Source organism: Antedon bifida, chromosome 4, assembly GCF_963402885.1.
Source record: "Antedon bifida chromosome 4, ecAntBifi1.1, whole genome shotgun sequence".
Classification (NCBI taxonomy): domain Eukaryota; kingdom Metazoa; phylum Echinodermata; class Crinoidea; order Comatulida; family Antedonidae; genus Antedon; species Antedon bifida.
This window is the reverse complement of record NC_136229.1, coordinates 7,383,514-7,403,917: the sequence shown is the minus strand read 5'-3', so window position 1 is coordinate 7,403,917 and position 20,404 is coordinate 7,383,514. Positions and strand designations below refer to the sequence as shown.

The 20,404-nt window shown below is 31.3% G+C and overlaps 1 protein-coding gene across 1 annotated transcript in view; it reads left to right on the top strand.

Moving 5' to 3' along the window:
• The window catches only part of LOC144839818 (exostosin-1-like), a 76,951-nt gene extending 60,257 nt beyond the window's left edge, over positions 1 to 16,694 (top strand). Inside the window, exons 2-8 of the mRNA XM_078695332.1 lie at positions 3,966 to 4,167; positions 4,752 to 4,871; positions 6,848 to 7,099; positions 8,880 to 8,975; positions 11,659 to 11,748; positions 12,884 to 13,044; positions 14,599 to 16,694. Of these exons, the coding sequence (XP_078551458.1) occupies positions 3,966 to 4,167; positions 4,752 to 4,871; positions 6,848 to 7,099; positions 8,880 to 8,975; positions 11,659 to 11,748; positions 12,884 to 13,044; positions 14,599 to 14,980 (1,303 nt within the window). The 3' untranslated portion in view covers positions 14,981 to 16,694. The remainder of the gene's footprint in view (positions 1 to 3,965; positions 4,168 to 4,751; positions 4,872 to 6,847; positions 7,100 to 8,879; positions 8,976 to 11,658; positions 11,749 to 12,883; positions 13,045 to 14,598) is intronic.
• The last annotated feature ends 3,710 nt before the right edge of the window (positions 16,695 to 20,404 follow it).

Sequence of the window (20,404 nt, the reverse complement as noted above, 5' to 3'; positions counted from 1 at the left end):
ATGGCAATTTGTATTCTTTACCTTCTATCTCATATTCTTGCAGCTTGACTTTTCACGACAGAGCCTTCAGTGAAATCAACCTGCCTGTCTATTTTGGCATTTATTAATGCAGATTATGGCTATAAAGCAAATAATTCATCATTAAAATTTGTCATTCATAATTGTGAATGTTACAACTTTGACATGAATTTGTATTTATAAGTAGTTTGAGATGTACAACGTATTTAAATAAGCTTACCGTATGCTGGAAAGGTTTCCCTCTTGAATATACGCTACCCCGTTCCCTAAATGGGGAAGAGCTTAATAGAGTAATCCATTTGAATATGCTCCCCCGTGAGCAGCTCATTTGGTTTAATTCAAACAAGAGGCAGTTTTGAATATTACACTGTTTTGCATTAATTCATCTAGTAGTTAGTAGAATTGATAGGACCAAAATATATCATAATGAGCAATCCTCGATTTTTCCTGTTACACTAATAATAGTTTTCCATGAGTAGGCTGTGGTGTAAGGATGACTTTGGAGCTGTAGGACTGGACCAATGTAAGCTATTTCTCCTAAAACATGTGGCCAATACTCATACAGTTTGGGCTAGCTGGACACCTAAAGTATCTATGCTGGAACAGTTATTTTTGACAAAACATTCTGTTGCAATTTTCGAATGTAAACATCGTTGTATGATCCTCCTCAAAAGAGCATTAAAATTAAGCATACTATAGTTTTCATGGTTAGGAGAGGAGGTGGGGGGTGGGGGGATGAATTGCATTTCCTAGAAAGCCTTGGAAATTTAGCATGTAAATAATAAGTGGACTTGTGTGTAATTTGAAGTTCATGTAATACCCATTATGAGGAGATTTTCTGATAAAAGTTCTTTCTATCTTCAGTTCTCATGTTTATGTGTCAAACTTCCTTATTCTTCTTACTACCAACAATTATCATTTTCATTTTTAAAGGGTCATGAACTATAGTCCTTATAGGTCAAATTTTTTGTATAAAATGTTGAATATTGTGCAATAAAGAGAGGATATGTTTAAAATGAATAATTATATTGACTGACACTGACAGTACAATGACAACTGGATAAAAAAATAACTGTAGGATCAGAAGGAGAATGTAAAATTGCAAATATTTTATGTCAATTGTTTTCCTACTGTGACAACGCATTCAATTTGGTAATTTAAAAATAAAACCTGTTTAAAATACCTTATGTTTGGTATAGTACAAATTCATTATTATTTTTAAAGTTTAAGTCGCATTCAACAGCCGGAAACCCTTCACTAACTAAATGGATTAATATATGTACATAGATATATATTAATTAATTAAATTAAATATATATCACCAGGCGATTTTGAGTTCATGTGATGTGTCTGTAGTGTTTATATAAACAATTAAAAAAACATTAATAAATTTCATTAAAGTCAATACAAATATCTACTCAATATTCTTCCTAGTAACAACTTACTTTGCACTAATAATAATAAAACTTCTATTTATCAATCCAAAAAGGAAAGTGTCACTTTAATCGATAGCTTTTTGCAAACTTTTTTTGAATTTATGACAGCAATATTTCTGTATTTATTTTTGAAAAGATGTGGACAGATATTAAATGGCCTTTCTGTCATACTGGAGCAATTTATTTTGAAACGTTGCCTTTTGCGATAAGTGTCCTAAGATGCTAGCCGAACGAAATGATGCCATCGTCGCAAAAGTCATTTTAAAATTGTTGCTGTGATATTGTTCGTAGAACCAGCTTGTCATTACATATTACCTGATGTTGGTTGGTTTTTCATTTTAAAAAAATCTGTTTTTAAGGAAACATGTTCTTTATATCTCAAGTTTGAAGATGTGCATTTACTTTTAAAAGTTATACAGTAGAACCCTTTACATGTAGAGGACACCTTCAATACCCAACAAAGTGCCTTAATATGGCTACTACCCCCTGAAAAGGGTTGACTATACATAAACAAGCGCTTTGATCATTGTAAAAGGTGCTGTATAAATGACAATGTTATGTTCTGTTTATTTCACCTTGGTTTTTTCACTGGAAAGTTTTTCACTATTAAGCTTGAATAAGGATTGACCGTATGTTTAAAAATATATTTAGTCACCTCGTTCATTTGACAGGAGAGTTTACCCCATAATAGGGGTGTCCCAATGCATTGTAGATTCATGACTGTCATTTCATACAATGACATTCCTTCCTTGTATACATAAAGTCGTGTCCATTTTACATTCCAGCCATCAGTTTCCCAGTTAAGGTATCATTTCATTACAGTTTACACTTTGGATTGTGTCATGGATTTATACAGTATCTGTTTGCATATTAAACATTGGAATCCCTTTGGCAGCTACACCGGTTTCTCTTGGCCTTTTACACCTGCCAGACTAGCCTCTGGTTATGAATTTAAGTTGCCTTCCAAATGGACTACCTGTGGAGAGTATGTGAACTCTGACATGTACTGGAGATGAGCACATTCGTAAGATAACCATGCAGCTGTTATGTTGCTTGCACTCGAATAAAACCATACCGTTTTTTGGACACTCTGTTCAATGTACTGTATGAATGTGTAATGGTGAAACATTGTGTAGTGAGAATACTGCAAGTATTGTAATTATGATTTCTGGGCAGTTTAAACATTTCTTAAAGATGTATTGTCCCCCAAAAACATGAATAATGAAAATTAATTAAATCAGACTTTGAATATGTTATTTTGTAGTTTTAATAAAGTTAATCACTTCCATAGAAAAAAAAACGAAAAAAAAAATGTTTTCAATAAATGGTTAAATTCAACCAAAAATCCATTGGCTGGCAACCAATTTGACCATGTTTTGCTTTAAATTAGGTTACATTAAAGTGGAATATTCAACCATTTTTTTTTTTTTTTAATATTTTTTCAGGGGGACAATACATCTTTAAGCTATGAAATTTATTTAATAATAATAAATAATAATATCCTTGATTTATATAGCACCTAATGTTGTGAACATTATTCCCCCGGTTATTTTTTGTATCAACATGTATGGAAACATACTCCCATAATGCAGCTAGTAATCAGCGCAAAGTTGTGTCTTGATCTAACCGTGTACCCATTTATACACCTGGGTGGAGAGAGGCAAACGTAAGTATCTTGCCTAAGGATACAAGCAATGCGCAGAGTTGGATTCGAACCGCGATCCATTTATTACAAGTTTGTAAATGTAATACTATACAGTTTTTCGTTCAGCATGTCCATGCAGTAATGTTGATCTCAATAAAAATGTAGTAGACTTATTATTATTCTGATTTACTAATCATCAAATAACACCCACAGAGAATTTATAGATTTCTAATAATTTGATTAGGTATGTTGTTATAGTGACTATTGGTTATATCCTATCTTGATAATATACTAGTCTCTGATTGTAGAGTACAGTGTGTGTGTTTACTGTTGTTATCCTGAAAGATGTCTGTAATCAGATTGAATTAATATAGCCCAATTTTGGCATTATTTACACTTTGCCAGAATTCTGTCTAATTCTGTTCTGTCTAAAATGTTGGTTAACAAAAGGTTCTCTAATTTTACAGTTGAATTACTGTCCAATCATTTCCATCTATATCTCACAAGTTGACCTATGAAATCAGAGCAACTTTTAGGAGATGGATGCTGAACTCCGGAGATAAAGGATTTATCTGTGGCTGCGACACAATCAGTTCTGCCCCCTTAACAATAACAGACCGCTCACCACAGAGAATAATGTACATAGTACAGTAATATGTTGGTATTTGTCGCTGCCAGACATAAGATCAAAGGACTGTTACGAGTTCCTATATCTTGGCAAGGCGAGCTCAGTGTCCTGTTGTTAGATTGCCTTGGCCCAAATCAGTATGATTTTTTTCTTTAACAGATGAAAAAAATATACTTTTGTCTATTTACGTATGAGAATAAAGTTGTTAATTGTCCTTTCACACCATTCTATCTTACAGATATGATTACCAGGCACTGTTGCACAATTCAACGTTTTGTTTAGTGCCACGAGGGCGCCGTCTTGGGTCTTTTCGTTTCTTAGAAGCGCTGCAGGCAGCGTGTATACCAGTTCTTCTTAGCAATGGTTGGGAGTTGCCGTTCTCAGAGGTTATAGACTGGGACAGAGCTACCATAGAGGGTGATGAAAGGTTATTATTACAAGTAAGTTTTCACAATTTATTTTACATATTTATCATAACAACGTGTTCAAACAAAGAAATTTGTAAATGTATTTTCATATCCAAAACATTGTACTCTTAAATTGTAATAAAGGTACTCTGCAAATTTGTAATTATTTATCTGTCAAATGAAAATACAGTACAATATTGATATGTGTGTGTTGGTATAGGAAATGGTTTCCATACACCTGTCAAAATCAAACTATAGAGGGCTCACTTCAGAATATTTTCTGTCATTGTGACAAATGTATAATATGTCTTTAAAAATATTAACATTCTCATTTAATTATAATTTTAATTGATCATTTCATTAGATTTTCACTTTTTTAATTTAATTTATTAGATCATAAGAAGTAGTACTGAAACTTTTAAGTATTAATATCCATTTAAAAAAATGAATATTTAAAGAAAATATGTTTACTACTGTAGTAGAATAGAAAATTATGTTATGACTGTAAATTATGTCATTCCCTCAAACATCTGTTTTTAGTATGAGGCCGATGTTTCACATGAGAATATTGTTAAAAATACAGAATATTTTGAATTTGATCAAATTTTTTTTTTCAGGTACCATCAATCACAAGGTCCATTACAAATGAGCGTATTTTAGCCCTGCGACAACAAAGTCAATTTTTATGGGAAACATATTTTTCATCACTTGAGAAAATTATAAGTACAACATTTGAAGTAAGTAATAATCAAATAATATAAAAAAGGATGGTGAATTGTATATATATATATTTTTTTCTTCATATGCATACAACTAAGAATAGATCCAACTGGATTTTCAGTGTGAACCATTTTTATAATATAACACTAAAGTGCATTAATTTTGTATAAAGTACAGTACAGTATGAACATTTGAAAAAGTTTCCATTGGCTGAATCAATATCCATCAGCCTTGCCAATGCGTTCTTAATGCGGCAAATGGAAGTCATTAATAATACACTTTTTTTTGGCTCTAAGCTATGTCAACCAAAACGTCGCAAGATCCTTCGTGTTTGATTGCGTGACATGATTAGAGTGGACGCACACTCATGATAGAATTGCAGGAAATGATTTTAGTTCAAAACTAGTCAATAAATTTGGCAAAGTCTAGACTCCGGGAGATGCCAGCTCTAGTCATTATCATCATTCTATTTTATCTTCCTCAAATTCAATTGCAATTCGGTTTTAGATAAATAACAAACTTCTGACTTGTTTATTGCGATAGATTACTGTATTTTCAACCCGCTACGATGAAAGTTTTTTCAATTTTAATATAATTAGATTCGTCTTGGAATATTATAATCTAATAATCATTTTACTTATCTCATAGTTGTAATTTTGATTATATCAGAATAGATCAATATGATTGTATTACTACATCTTAAGTTAATACATTTTGAAATTTGATAGATAATGTAAAGGCTGATCAAATTCCACTCAATATAGGCCTAAACTAAATTACCTAGATGTGAATTATAAACTTGAGAAAAATACCCATGTTCACAATTTTGTTTCCCTATGGTAATGAAGGCTGCCAAATCCCAAAAAGTTAAGCCCTGTTCAGACCTACTTTACCATTTAAGTTCAAGGGTTAATTGACGCATACATTCTGTGGGTAGTAAACTTATGGCCAATTTACACAGACGAGCGGTAATGGTAAGAAGGAAAACTGCGTAGCCTATTCAAGGTAGTATCTGTATCTACTGTATCCTGAGCTGAAACGTTGTGTGTAAATGGTCATAAGGAATAATCATTCCATATTTGTTATTACCGTTACCACTCGTCTGTGTAAATTGGCCTTTAAGATAGTCTTAATACCCAAGTCAAAGGAAACTTTGAGTAGGTTTTTTAGGAGTTAATGTATGTATGAGGTACAAAAGAGCAGTGTAAGGGAAGAAAACTTAAAGTAAATGTATCAAAATGTTGTATACTACAAAATCAATGCTAATTTTTAAGCATTTAAAAAGCTAAATGACAACACCAATTATGATAAAATCAGTGCAAATATTTTTCTTCTTTTTCTGTAAGTCCAGTTGTGTGTACATAACATGTACATGCCTGTAAGTTGCTAAAGTGTTTCATATTTCAACCTCATAAAATAATCAATATTGATTAGTAATAAGACGTAGATTACCAAATATGGAATGTTAGGATCGTGAAATTAATCAGAAAATAGCTTTTTGAAAGATATTTTGGTATTTTCATTTTCTTCTTTATAATTGGTGATTATATCTTGACAATAGTATTAAACTGTTATTTGTTTCCTCCAAACAAAATGTTTTTTTTATATTTATATTGTCAAGGTGAGAAAAATTAACGTTTCTGAAAAAGGCAGAAAATAGTTACCATTGTGAGGATGTTTTGTAAGATTAAAATTAGGATTCATGCAAGAAAGTCTTCAAAATCTTTACTGGAGGCATTATAAACTCGTAAGAAAAAGGAAAAAAAGAAAAAAAACTGGTAACTGGATTTTGTGATAAAATCAGTTTATAAATTTTCATTTTTGCAATTTGTGATTTAATACGATGTTGGATGGTGATCTATGAAAAATATTGCAAAACAAATTCTTATTTCCTTAAGTTAATTATAATTTTATATCAACATCAAATTTGATACAAATTGTGTCTCAAAATTTAAATTATGTTTAATAGTAAATGTATTTTTTATCTTTCCAGATTATCAAAGATAGAATTAATCGAGAGAATGCTCGGCATTTACTGGTGTGGAACACACCACCCGGTGCTCTTGCGATAGATCCAAAATATTCCACTGACCTATCAACTTACCCCTTCTTTAAAATTGCCTTGTCTATGCCCCTATCTGCAAAGTTTACAGCGGTCATCCTGGCAACATCCCCCATCTATTCATCAGCAGCTCCAATAATAAAACTAATTAAGAGCATAAACCAATCAACAAACGTAGCACAGGTGAGTAATATGTCATATTAAATATCAATTTAAAAAAAATCTTTTAAAAAACGTATTTAAAAATTATGATTAGTATATGGTACATAGTCAGGTACTCTTGAACCTGAGTATCCAATGATTTGAACACAGACTTAGCTGGTACAAACCATAATTTATTGAGTTTGACCTTAATTCACACAATTCATTTATTATTTTAAATATTTTATCCTTAAATATAGCATATACATTGTCATTTTTTACCTAAATATATCCTACTACTATATAAATGTATAATAATTTCATACAGTTTAATGATAACAATATAAATCAAAGGCAAATTACTAAAAAAATGACAATGATGATGGGTATGTGTGGCAGGATCTCAATGGAAATACAAATAAAATAAGCAGAAAGCTAAATCAAAACGATAAAGTAAAACAGCCAGAAAGAAATTGCAGCCAGAAATTGGTTAATTAATTATGTAGATAAGACCCATTACAGCAGTGAAATATATTGTCACATTCACAGTGAAGGATAAAGGATCCTCAGATTTGAATATGACAGGTGATCCTACCATATTTAGGTTATTACACTATCGCAGGTGCTCCTGATTGGTAAACCTTTAATTAATTATCTTTTTTAAAATTAATTTTAACATATATAAATTAATTTTTTTTACCCAAGAAATAAATTGATAATATTGAATCTTCTTGAAATTGAAGGTTAATTCCATTAAATACTGTTCGATAGTAATTATATATTTAATGCCAAATTCTACTTAAGAGATTAAATGTTCAATCAAACTTCTATAACTTTTTATGTAAAAGATTATCTATAACCCTGACATCCATCTTTATGTATGGCCAATTGTTGGTTTCATTGTAGTAGAAAAGAAAGCATCCTATTGTCATTTTTTATAACGACCATTAACATACACTATATATAGATTTTCTCTCGTATTGCATTTTATTGACGTAAACAAAATAGAAACATCGGCTCATTAAATTATATCCTAACTGTTTGTTATAATGACAAATTGTACATTTTGAATACCATTTTTGTGCTAAAGTTTCAAATTTATTTTTCAAATTCAAATCTTTAAATATTGTAACCGAATCCACGTAGCAGCGGCAACTAAAAGGGGCTAAGTACGGTAGTTGTTGATCAATTCGTAACTGATGATTTGTTGCTATTGATTTTCTAATAAACTATAAATATAATATCTTTTTATAAAGGTAGCGTGTACTGTACATTGCCTTTGAGTTGTGCACAACTTGAATACATACAGTAATTCTTTCATAATTCTTTCATTTGCAAAATTATTTCTAATACATTCCACCCAACATCAAACAATAAGTATGCAATACATGATTATTGTACCTTTGAGGCAATATGAATATTTAAACAATTTAAAAAAATGATTTATGCCGATCAACAGATAAGAAATTGGAATGAACAATGGTTACACAAATGTATCTTTTGTGCAATTAAAGATAAATAATAGAAAATTGGTAATATATTTTTAAAATTTGGCCAACCCATATTCAGGGGACACCTATTCAGGAGACACTCTTATTAATATGTCCCCTGAATATGAGTTGGCCATAATTTTAAAATATATTTAAGTATTACCAATTTTCATTTGACAGAAAGTCCCCTGAACATCTTCTGTCCTAAGAAGAGGTATTTTTTTAGTAACCACATCTGATTTGAGAATTGATAGTCACATGTGCAGATATGTGTCAATATTAAGAAAATAATATTTTTAATTGTAAACATTTGTTCTCTTTTTTTTTAATAGGTTATTGTATTATGGCATGTAGAACACCCACTTCCACCAAAAACACGTTGGCCTACAACATACTTTCCATTGACAGTGGTAGAAGGTGGTACTAAGGTATGTAGTACTGCATTATTATCTGTTATCTTCTATATGGCACATAAGATATTGCCATAACCACATCATCATTGTTATTCAAGTCAGGGAGATTCATAGGGTTCTCTTAAATCCTAAAATTCTCTTTTATAACCAAAAACCAACAATGGAAGTGTTATAAATAATAGGACTAGCTAGATCATTTTTGATAATTACAGTACCTAGTCGCTAGGCATCAGTAGGGGGTATGTATGGCTCCATCCACCTTTCTCTATTTTTTGGAGGGAAAGAACCTACCTGAACTGTAAAAATCTTGGCTATCTAATTTTTATTGTTTTTATCAATTTTACCACAGAAACATTAAAAATGAATTTAAAATGTAATTTTAAAATAAAAACCCCAATCCCCACCCCCATAAAACCTTGTTTGAAATAATTTGCAAAATGTCAATTGTTTTCTATTAATTTTTTCTATTCATTTGTTTATTCAATAAAAATCAAACATATACAATTTTACCAATTATTTTATTCATGTTATTTCTACTTCATCACCCTCATAGCTACTGTATATTTTGCGGAGATTCACTTGGCCAATCAATGTAGTATATAACTCCTCATCAATCAAATTAGTGTTTACCTCCTTTTTCCGCGCCGATCACTCCACGTGTAAATTAAAGATTCTTAGGTCATCAAAAGTTGTACATAGAATCCTGTTGAATTATTCAGTACATTCACCATCAATCCATTGATTCAAATATTTTCATTTATTTTCTGATTTGTCATCAATCATTGGTTATTCTTGAAGATTTTCATTCTTTCCTTTAGTAGTGAGGGCAGCATTCTACTACTGTAATTATATAGGAGTCATGTTTAGTGATAGAATTGAAGTCAGAGAACTGCAAAAAGCAAAACTCACCACTAACCTCGGCTCAATCATCCCCTGGTAGATATAGCCCTCCTCAAGCCTCTGCCATTCCTTTCTGTTCTGTGCTGTCCTAGTCCAAGAAAAAAACACATTTTAAAGCAGATTTAAAATTGAAAAAAAAAATTGTTTTTCTTCAGAAAATAACTTTCATATACAGTATCTATACATTAACAATAGAGATCACACTAGGATTTTTTTCAATTATGGCACAGGCTTGAGAACCTGCGCTGTACACCAGTTCAATTCAATTCAATTCAAAGTAAAAAAAAGCAAAAAGCTTGTGACAGACATGCCCAAACAAAGACTAGATTTAAACAACACGGAAAAAGAAAAAAAAATAAATAAAATAAAGAAATAACAATATATAAATTTACATTACATGGGTTAAACTAAATAAGAAAAATAACTAAAAAAATAATTTTGGTATGAATTAAGAATTGTTCGTCTTCTTGTTACTCATCATTATAAGTTATAAGTTGATTTTCAATAACTATTTCAACTCTTACCTAGTCTGTAAACACTATACTACAGTAGGTTATCCTTGTTGCAAACATGGCTACCATTGGCAAAACAAAGATAATATCTCTGCCTAATGGTAAAATGTTGGTTTTTAAAAATGGTGTAGTCTATTTTAAGCCTTAATTAATAGGAAACAGACAGTGACACTTACTATACTCAAGAAAAAGATGCGGAAGACACACCACTCCAGAATTGTCTTGATATTAAAAAACTTCTAGATCTTTAATGTGAAAACATAATATAACTTAACTTTAATACATTCAAGTCAACATTTCTATGTATGCTGGTTTTTTTACCAAGAAACTTCTAATCACAAATGAAACGTGCGCCACAAATATGCATACACATGTTGATAACACTTTACCTGTGATACAAGAAGTCTATATCTTTAATCACCATTTTAAGTAAAGAGCTTGGCACTACGTGAACAAATTAAGAAATAATGAGTGAACAGGAAGCCAATTACTGGACAGTAACTTGTTCAATATGTTCATCTCGCTATCTATTAATTTTTTTTTTATAAAACAGAAATAATGATTGTCTATCAGTAGGAATCAATTCTATTTTTAATTAGTTATTTGTGAAAGTCTATACTATAGTTTTAATTGTTTTCTTGAAATAACTTTTTTTCTAAAATAGATATATCTTTGTAAATCATTTTTTTTTTTCAATTATTACTTTCTGTGAAAATAAAAAAATAGTTTTCTTAAAATGGTGAAAAATAGACATACTTATGATTGTTCCAGAAATGTGTGTTTGTTTTTAATCATCATCATAGTCATGTACCACTTCATACGAGAACATGAGTGATTATGGCTTGATAATTTGTTCGATTTTCAGTACAGTATTTAAGTTCTTTTGTTTCTTTTGTCTTCTTTATTGGTAGTTATAACGCTCCAAATTGTCTAACTATCAGTAACTTCTAAAAAACTTCCATATCATTTTGTGTTCTTTTGCCAAGTGTCTTCTTTATTGGTGGTTAATTGCCCGACTCTCAACATCTCTATTTATCATCAGTCCAAGTTTCTTTGTATATTCTTGTAATATTTATGGTTATACTATCTCAAAACAATACTTTCAGAAACTCTAAAAAAAACGTATTAAAAAGTTTGAATCCTTTGCAGTCATTGTAAATATTTCATTATTTTCTTTCTCTATCCTACAATATCCTTAGTTTCTAAATACTTTATTTTTTATTCTGACCATTTTTTACTTTAAAATCATGTAATACTTAAAAAATAATACTCTTGTTTTCCCACAGCAAATTGGTGATCGCTTTAAGCCAGTTAGTATGATAAAAACTGATGCGGTTCTAAGTTTGGATGAAGATACTGTTTTAACAACAGATGAGGTTTGTAAACAATTTTGTACACATTTTTATTTAGTTAATGTGTTAAAATCTACTAGTGTTAGCTTTTATTGGATTTAAGCTGATCCAAATCATATAGTCTTAACTGATATAAAAAGGGCTTATGAGATTGGTTAACTCTCTTGTTAACTTTAATAAAACTGTGGTATACTTTGACATAACTCAGGTAGGTAGGTTTCAGGTTTAGGTTGTTACATTAGATCACACATTAGGTTAAACAAGTGCATTTTATAGTGAAAAGAGCTAAAGATGCTATTATTACTTTTCTTTATTACTATTTCAGTGTAATTAAATAATAATAATAATTATTATAATATAATATTTTTTTATTATTTATGAAATATTAGATGGATGGTTGGTAATGATAAATTATTAAATAACCATAACATCTCATCTCTCACAAGACCCAAAAAATCAAAGCCAAACACTCAGTAACCCAGAGACTGTTGTTACAGTACCAAATTCCCTTCTGTTCTGTACAATTCGTTTACAATTCTCAGACTAGAGTGTCTTTTTTTGTGCGAATTGACTGTTTTAAAATGAATTAAAAGTATACAAGATAATTAAATATAATAATATTGTCATATCAGTAGATTGATTTAGTGCAGAAATGCACTTCCGACAGGGTCAAAAAGTATTATTTTAATAATCAATTATTTCGTTCTCATACAGTAAGATCAATTCTACAGTACTGTAGGCGATCTAGACATTTCTCAGTAAATACGTAACATTGATCGCTAAATGAATCTGATGATTAAATCCTTAATTGCATCGTTCCTATATTTAGGGTAAAAGCGTTCACCTACTTGATTTATCAATGTCTCTTTTGATCAAACTGAAGCTTGACCTTAAAGGTCGTGTTGAACTTTCATAGTTAGCAGGATAAAGAAGCATATATAATAATATACTAAAAAAATAATTTAGCAAACAAATATTTAAGGAAATTTGTGAATAAATAAACTTGATTTATAGACATTTTAATATCCAAAATTTAATTCAAGGACTGATACATTTTGATACCAAAATTTTATCTCTGTTGGCTGTGCATTAATTGAATAAAATAAAATAAAAATCTGTTTTTTTTTTTTTACTAAATTCTAATATTTCCTTTCTTTAGATTGACTTTGCATTTAGTGTGTGGAAATCATTTCCAGATCGTATTGTAGGCTATCCTGCCCGATCACACTACTGGGATGAAGGCCAACACCGTTGGGCCTACACCTCTAAATGGACCAACGAGTATTCAATGGTGCTAACAGGCGCAGCTTTTTATCACAGGTACTGTATATGTTTATGTTACTATTATTAATGCCTTACACAATCATTATAGCGCCAATTTGATCTTCCTTCCGTTCTGTACAATTCAAACTGTGAATTTTGCTTTACACAATCGTTGTTATATAGTGCCAATTTGATCTTCCTAACAAACCCTTTTTTTCTGTTTTTCATTTATTATTATATAAATACTTTTTTTGTTTTTTATTCTTTATCATTTTATTTCTTTATATTTTTTTTTCTTCTCTTGTATGCACTTGGAGGTCGCAATTGATTGAAACCAACACACATAATAATCAAATATTAGTTCTCCTGTTGTAGAAAATCAATAGTTGTCGAGTGATTAATACTTTATTGCGTCAAAATCCAATTTGCAGAGTGCGCTATTTAATTGAGTCGATGTGTGCGTTCTAAATGTATCTTAGTATATACCTCCCACTGACATATGACCTATGACCTATGTTGGTAACATTTGCATGAAAATGTGCCTGGTGCTGTGAAAGCTGAACATGCTGTATTTTAGTAGGTCATGCTACTGACCTATATGACCCATGACCTATGAATTTTTATGGGCATGATTTATTCTTTTTGTTTTCAAATGACAAAATGGTACCATTAATATAGATTGACATGGAATGCATATGATTATCCATATATAATTAATGTATTGCCATTCTGTTTGTGCTGAAATAATATTTTTTAAATAAGACCCCAGTCAATGTAAAGAAAGCTATTCTCTTAATAACCTGACATTTTGTCATTTCTAATATTGTTTTTAATGTTTTGTTTTATTTCATTTGTTGTGATAATAACAATTAAATAGTCAATTTATTATAGCACAAATTGTTTATTTGATGTTCCTTTAGGAGGCCCACCATAATGACCTATAATCATACCATATTCCATCATAAATAAATCCATAAACACCTTTATCCCAACAGAGTCGTATTGTAATTCAATAATGATAATATAACAGATCTTGTATAGCACCAATTCCAATGAATGAATCATTGCTCATGGCGCTGTCGACTACATGCTTCTCTCCTAAGGGTCACGCCAGTGCAGCCACTTTAAGGCGCTCTCTCATCTGTCCACGTCAGTGGCTGTTTGTTAACTAGTACACCGGGATAACCCCTACTGGTCTCGAAAGTTTTATTATGCACTTTAAGTGTACAATAGACCTATGGTTTATAGTCTTTATCTACCACCAGAACCATGAAGCAAGTGAGCCTCGAACCCTTTCCGATGTTACACTCTATGTCTCTGGATTACGGTTTCACTGTCTGTCTCCACTTATGCGCATGCAATGCATTATAATAATTATGTTGTTGTATGCACTTAAACTAATTCCTCAATATTATGATGTACCATAGTTTCAGTTCCTTCACTGGTTATTAAAAATATGTAATATATTATAAATAACTTACAGAGGAGTATATGTTGAATTTACTGTAGTATTTTATATTAAAATGCTACCGCAGTACTGTACTTCCTTCCAACTGTACATTTGTAGAGGTAAAACTCTTAAGTTTGTTTTTTGTTTCATTTTTTTTGTAGGTACTACCACCATCTGTATAGCGAGACTCTGCCGAAAGTTTTGCTGGATCACGTGAACAGCATAAATAATTGTGAAGACATTTTAATGAACTTCTTAGTTGCAAGTGTGACCCACCTTCCACCCATCAAAGTATCACAGAGGAAATGCTACAAACAGCTTTTAATGGGCGACGATCCAAAAGGAAAATCATCGTGGAGATCGCCAGACCACTTTATACAGAGACAAAACTGTATGAATCTATTTGCAGAAAACTTTGGCACAATGCCGCTAACCCGCTCTCAGATGCGGTTAGATCCGCAACTCTATCAAGACCCAGTCGGTAACTTTCGCCGCCGATACCGACAAATTGAACTAGTAAATGATGGCTGTAAACCATCATGACCGTGACAGATGAGAAGATTATAATATTTATAGCTTTAACTGTGTGTGTAACAAAAAAGAGTTTGCAGTATTTATGTTGTTACGTTCATGGATAGGGTAAAAGAGGGTATTGAAAGAATGTTTTAAATTGTTTTAAATTATAAAATAATGTGCTAGTATCGTTTGAATGATATTCAAACCAACCAGACTGAGTTGAATGTTGAGTTGTAAAAGAAACTATTTGAATAATCTACCGTCCAGGCTAATATAGTCGGCAGGAAAGTTCTTAGAATGTTATTGTTAGTGTTAGATTTTGTTTAAAAGCAGAATCTTCATTGGTCATGTATGATGCAGAATTTTGTTAGGAAATGTTTGATTGGTCAGTAAAAGATCCTAACAGTAGGATGCCATGAAAATATGAAAAGTTGGGCCTAATTTGTGTTAGAATTGATTTGCCAGCAACACATTTTTAACGGTCATAATTAATTACAATTCTATATCATTTGGTCAGTAAAAGATCCTAATTATAGAATGTTAAAGAAATAAAGTAAATATCTATTAGTGTTTGATTTTGTTTAAAAGCAGAATCTATTGGTCACGTCAAGTTTAGGAAGTGTTTGATTGTCCAGAAGCAAATTCCTAACAATAGATTGCTAAGGAAATAAGGAAAGCTATGTTAGAAGTAAATGATTTCTTTTGAGTTTTTAGAAGAATAACTATAACGGAACACAGCCCTTTTATTTTAATTTCAAAGCAAATAAATATCCGCATTTATTCTTGTAAAAATTTATGAAATCAAGATAAATATTGTAGACTTTCCATTCCAGATTTTAATCTCAGAGTTTTATTGATTTTTTTTTATTTTTCAAAGAAAGCAGCAACTGCTTTTTTTGTTGTGTGTTGTGTGATGAGAAATGGACATCATTATTTGTATAAAAAGTGAGCAAGAGGTTTTGTACTATGTTTTGACCGAGTGACACTGAGAGAGTGTGTTTTTATATTTGGCATTTTTTATATAAAGGTGTATGATTATTCATTAAGTATTAGCTAATAAAGACAAAATACATTCTAATTTGTGACCTTTAACCTTATTAGAGTAAAAATTGGAACAACAGTATTTAGTAAGAGGTTTGTTTTAATTATGTATTTTTAAAAATATACTTAAAACAGTAACATTTGGATGCAAAAGATGTTATTGTATGTGTGATTTTATTTAGAAGCTGTTTCAAAACAAGCCTATTGCAGTTACTGCAGTAATTTTTGCTGCAGAGATATACATGAAGAGAAAAATGATTTTAAAATATATTATAGCAACATATTCCATTTATTTGTTTATAACAATATGCTTACTTCAGTAACTGCAGTAGTATTAATGCAGTAAAAATGACTGCTGAAACTTATAACTGCTGTATAACAGCTTTGAAATTACTGCAGAAATGTGTAGTTACTGCAGAAATACAGCAGCAATTAGAACTGAAACAGTTAACTGGTACTGCTTGTTTTGATTTAATGCAGTAACTGCCCTGTCCCAAATCTGCTTTTTCATGCAACATAAGTTCCACTTGTATTTTTTAAATCCTCGTGTTTTGATATTTTATGTTATTTTTCCAAATGTATATTTTTTACATAAAGTAATAAAGGTAAACAAATTGTTGTTTAATGTTAAGTTGTTTATATTTTAAGTTGATTGTTAAAACTGTTATGAGGTAGTATGAACATACAGAACCAGAATTGACTTCAAATGCAAATAATTTTATCTTATACCGTATTTTCTTCCACTAATTTTCCAATACCTTAAAGAACAAAATCATTTTAGAAACATGCAAATAGTATGTTTAACCAAACAAAACCAGAGATATTTTTGTTTGCATTTCAAAATAAATAATGGTACTGTTGTTTGTTATCAAATAACCTCAATAATTATTTAAACAATAAGTATTTTATTATAGAAATAAAAGAAAATCAAATGAAATCCATTGAATGCAAGTTATTACCATCATATCTAGTGGCGTAATGTAGGGCGCAAAGGCCCCAGGCTTAGCACTGCTGGGGGTGCTCCAACACTGGGTAGTTGCATTGGGCTACTCATACTCTGATACCTTTAAACTAACATAACAGTTAGGCCACTAACATAACCGTTGGGCCACTGATCATCTTTGAGAGATTACTGTAGGGAATTTACCTGAATAGGAGTTGGCCGTAATGTTAAAACCTATATTGCTCTTGTTCATTTTCAAAAGAAAGTTTCCCTTTAATAGGGGTGTTCTAGAGTAGGAGTTATATTCCGCCAGTTGACTCTCCTTTTCGTTTAAAAAACAATTATAAATCGTCAGTCACTAGAAAATTACATGGAAATGACTATCGACATGGTCAACCATGCATGAAACTTCATCAACTTCATCATTTCATCTATTTTGCATTTTTTTACCAGTAGTCTATTTTCTATGTAGGCCTACTGTTCATTTTTCATTGTCAACTACAGTATTCTACTTTATTTTAGAAGAATAGCCGATAATAATTTTAGGAGAGTGAAAATGAAATTCAGTTCTAATTAGGATATAAAAATAATGCATATTCAAAACTTCATAAAGTATACCAATTCGGATAATTTGGATAAGATTTGTTTCTATCGCTGATTGAAATCTTGGCTGTCGAAAAGTTTCACTATCGTCCTGGTATAAAATGACAATCCTGAATCTTCTTTCCTATAAAAAATCTTTTTATTGGGTGTAGGAAGATGCTGCTGTAGTAGTATTTCTTTTTGCTCATACCATGTTTAACTTGAATTAATTGCAATGTCAGGAATTTATTTACTCATAAATGAACCATCATGCAATTGTTGCGTGAATTGTTTCACATGCATGTGCATAGTCTATTCATATAGCATCAATGGGTTATATAATTTATATAATTAACTTATAGTCAATATTGACTACTGTATGGCCCAAACAGAGTTCATTTTTTAGTGTAGGCCACTATGTAATTTCGTGTCATTTTTTTGTTAAAAGCAAAATTCCAGCTGATTTAGTGTCTTTAGGATGTAAAGTAATAAAAAAAATATGTTGCCATTTTTTTAAAAAAGCTTAAGGGTGTCAAATCCAAGATGGCCGCCAATACGTAAAATATCCAATAAATGTACCATATTGGACAAAGTAACACCCATTATGAATAATATTTTAAGTTAAAATTAATGCTATATGGGTTATCTGCTATATAAAAATTATTATAAACCTATATTCATTAGTATTTTGACATTTTGAATTTCAAAATGGCCGCCATTTTAAAAAAATGGATTAAATTTCTTATTAAAACATGTGCAAGTTATGACGTTGATTGAAATCACATAAAATGATAGGCCTATGACAACAACACGGTTATTAACACAAAATGGTGGCCATTTTGAATTTCAAAATGGCCGCCATTTTTTTTTAAAGGGTTAAATTTCTTATTAAAACGTGTGTAAGTTAAATTAGATTGAAATGACACAAAATGATATGCCCATGACAACATGGTGATTAACTAACTCTGCCAAATGAAATATTTCTAATCAGTGCGCTGTCTTGAATGCATATATTATGCATGCAATATAGTAAGTTGACCTTCCTTCGTTCTCTACTATTGTATCCATCAAACTTCAACAGACTGATATGTGATCCCAACAAGCTTGTTCAGAAACAAATTGGCAAAAGTACTGCAGTCAATACCTCATTTCACCCCCAAATGCTCATACGTTCTTATATACAGTAGCCTACTGTACCAGCTGACTATGTGATACGACAAAGAATCTCTATTGGAGTCCTCTTTTACTTTGATAAGTTTGTCACCTGTATTCACCGTCATATATATTTTTTGCCAATATTCATCATTTTCTTAGGATCCCATATAGTTTGCCTTCTACAAAACTTTTACCAATGCCTCAAACATTTTCTGTCCAATGTCATCATGCCATGGCCAACAAACACCTCTGTGGGATTTGCAGCATTCTTCATTAATCAAGATATCGTCTCTCTTTAAATGTTGGCTTTCAAACTCATCAACTAGATTTGCCAGCTCTGATGAAATTATTAATTTGTGTTATTCCAATGATACCATCAATTGATGTAAATCCAGCAATTCCCTTTGTCACACATACATGTCGTCTCATATACTCCAATATCAGTAATCTGTTGAAAGTGATACAGCTGAAGTAACCGGCCATAGTTCAGGTGGTTATGAGCAAAGAAATATTTTATAAAAGCATGTTTACTTTCCATGTGTGCAGATATCGTTGTCTTGTGTCTCTGACATATATAGGGATAGTTTAACCACATCTCTCTGTATTCAAGTTAATATCTTTATGATCAGCGTTTTTCAAACAAAATGATTGTCACTTAGAATCATTTTCTCTGTCTGAATTTTTTCGAGAAAAGTGTCAGAAGTTGTAGAGAGAAAGCAGAGTTTTTAAGATATTTGTGTCACTGTTGTATAGGTAATACAATACAACAAAAGCACTGGCCGCAACACTATTTTCACAATGCTACATGTTTAAAAGCCATATAATTCACCAGGTCGAAATAATTGCTTCTTGATGTCATCTCTGTCCACCTCCACTCATCTCGGGCAAGAGTCATCACCAGGCATTATCTTGTATTTCCCTAGTACATGAGTTTTTATACCACAACCATGTGCACTCATCAAACCAGTGTATAATGGTGGTCAACTTTAAGGTACATCTAATGAAATCGGTTGAGATTGTAGAAGATGAGAAGTGGGAGTTAATGCTGCCCATGAAGCTTGTGAATGAGCTGTATCTTTCTTCAAGCTTCTGCCAAAAGTTGACAGGTTGAAAACTTACCAACCATACTGGTGACCATGGCCTTGAAGTTTCAGACATTGAATTACATGGCAATAACGCATTTATTATTGAACACCATATTTATACAGGATTTCACAATCTATATTATAAGTTAGGGAGTTTGTACGTTTGTTTGTTTGTTCGTTATACAATTTTTTGTTACTGCACATAACCTTATATATTGGGTATCAAAATGACCAGAATTGTACCGGGAAAGTTCTAATTTGAACATCATCCGCCATCTAGGATCTAAGTTAAGCTTGGTTCTCACTAGGACGCAATGCAAGGACGTAGACGCAACGCAAACCAGTTGACCAATGACAAGCGACCGTCAAATAAATCCATCGCTTGTGATTGGTCAAATCCCTTACGTTGCGTTACGTCGTTTTGTTGCGTCTCTAGTGGGAACCAAGCATTAGGGGCCAAAATGTGGTCAAAATGGCTCACTTTCGATGTTAGTTCTGTTTCAGCACGTAACCATGCATATGGGGTATCAAAATGACCGCAATTGTACCGGGAATTTAATTTTGCTTAGGCTAGGGGTAATAAGCTATCAAATTGACCAGAACTGTGTGGTAGGAAATTGTTATAAAGTATTTTAATTAGCCCTG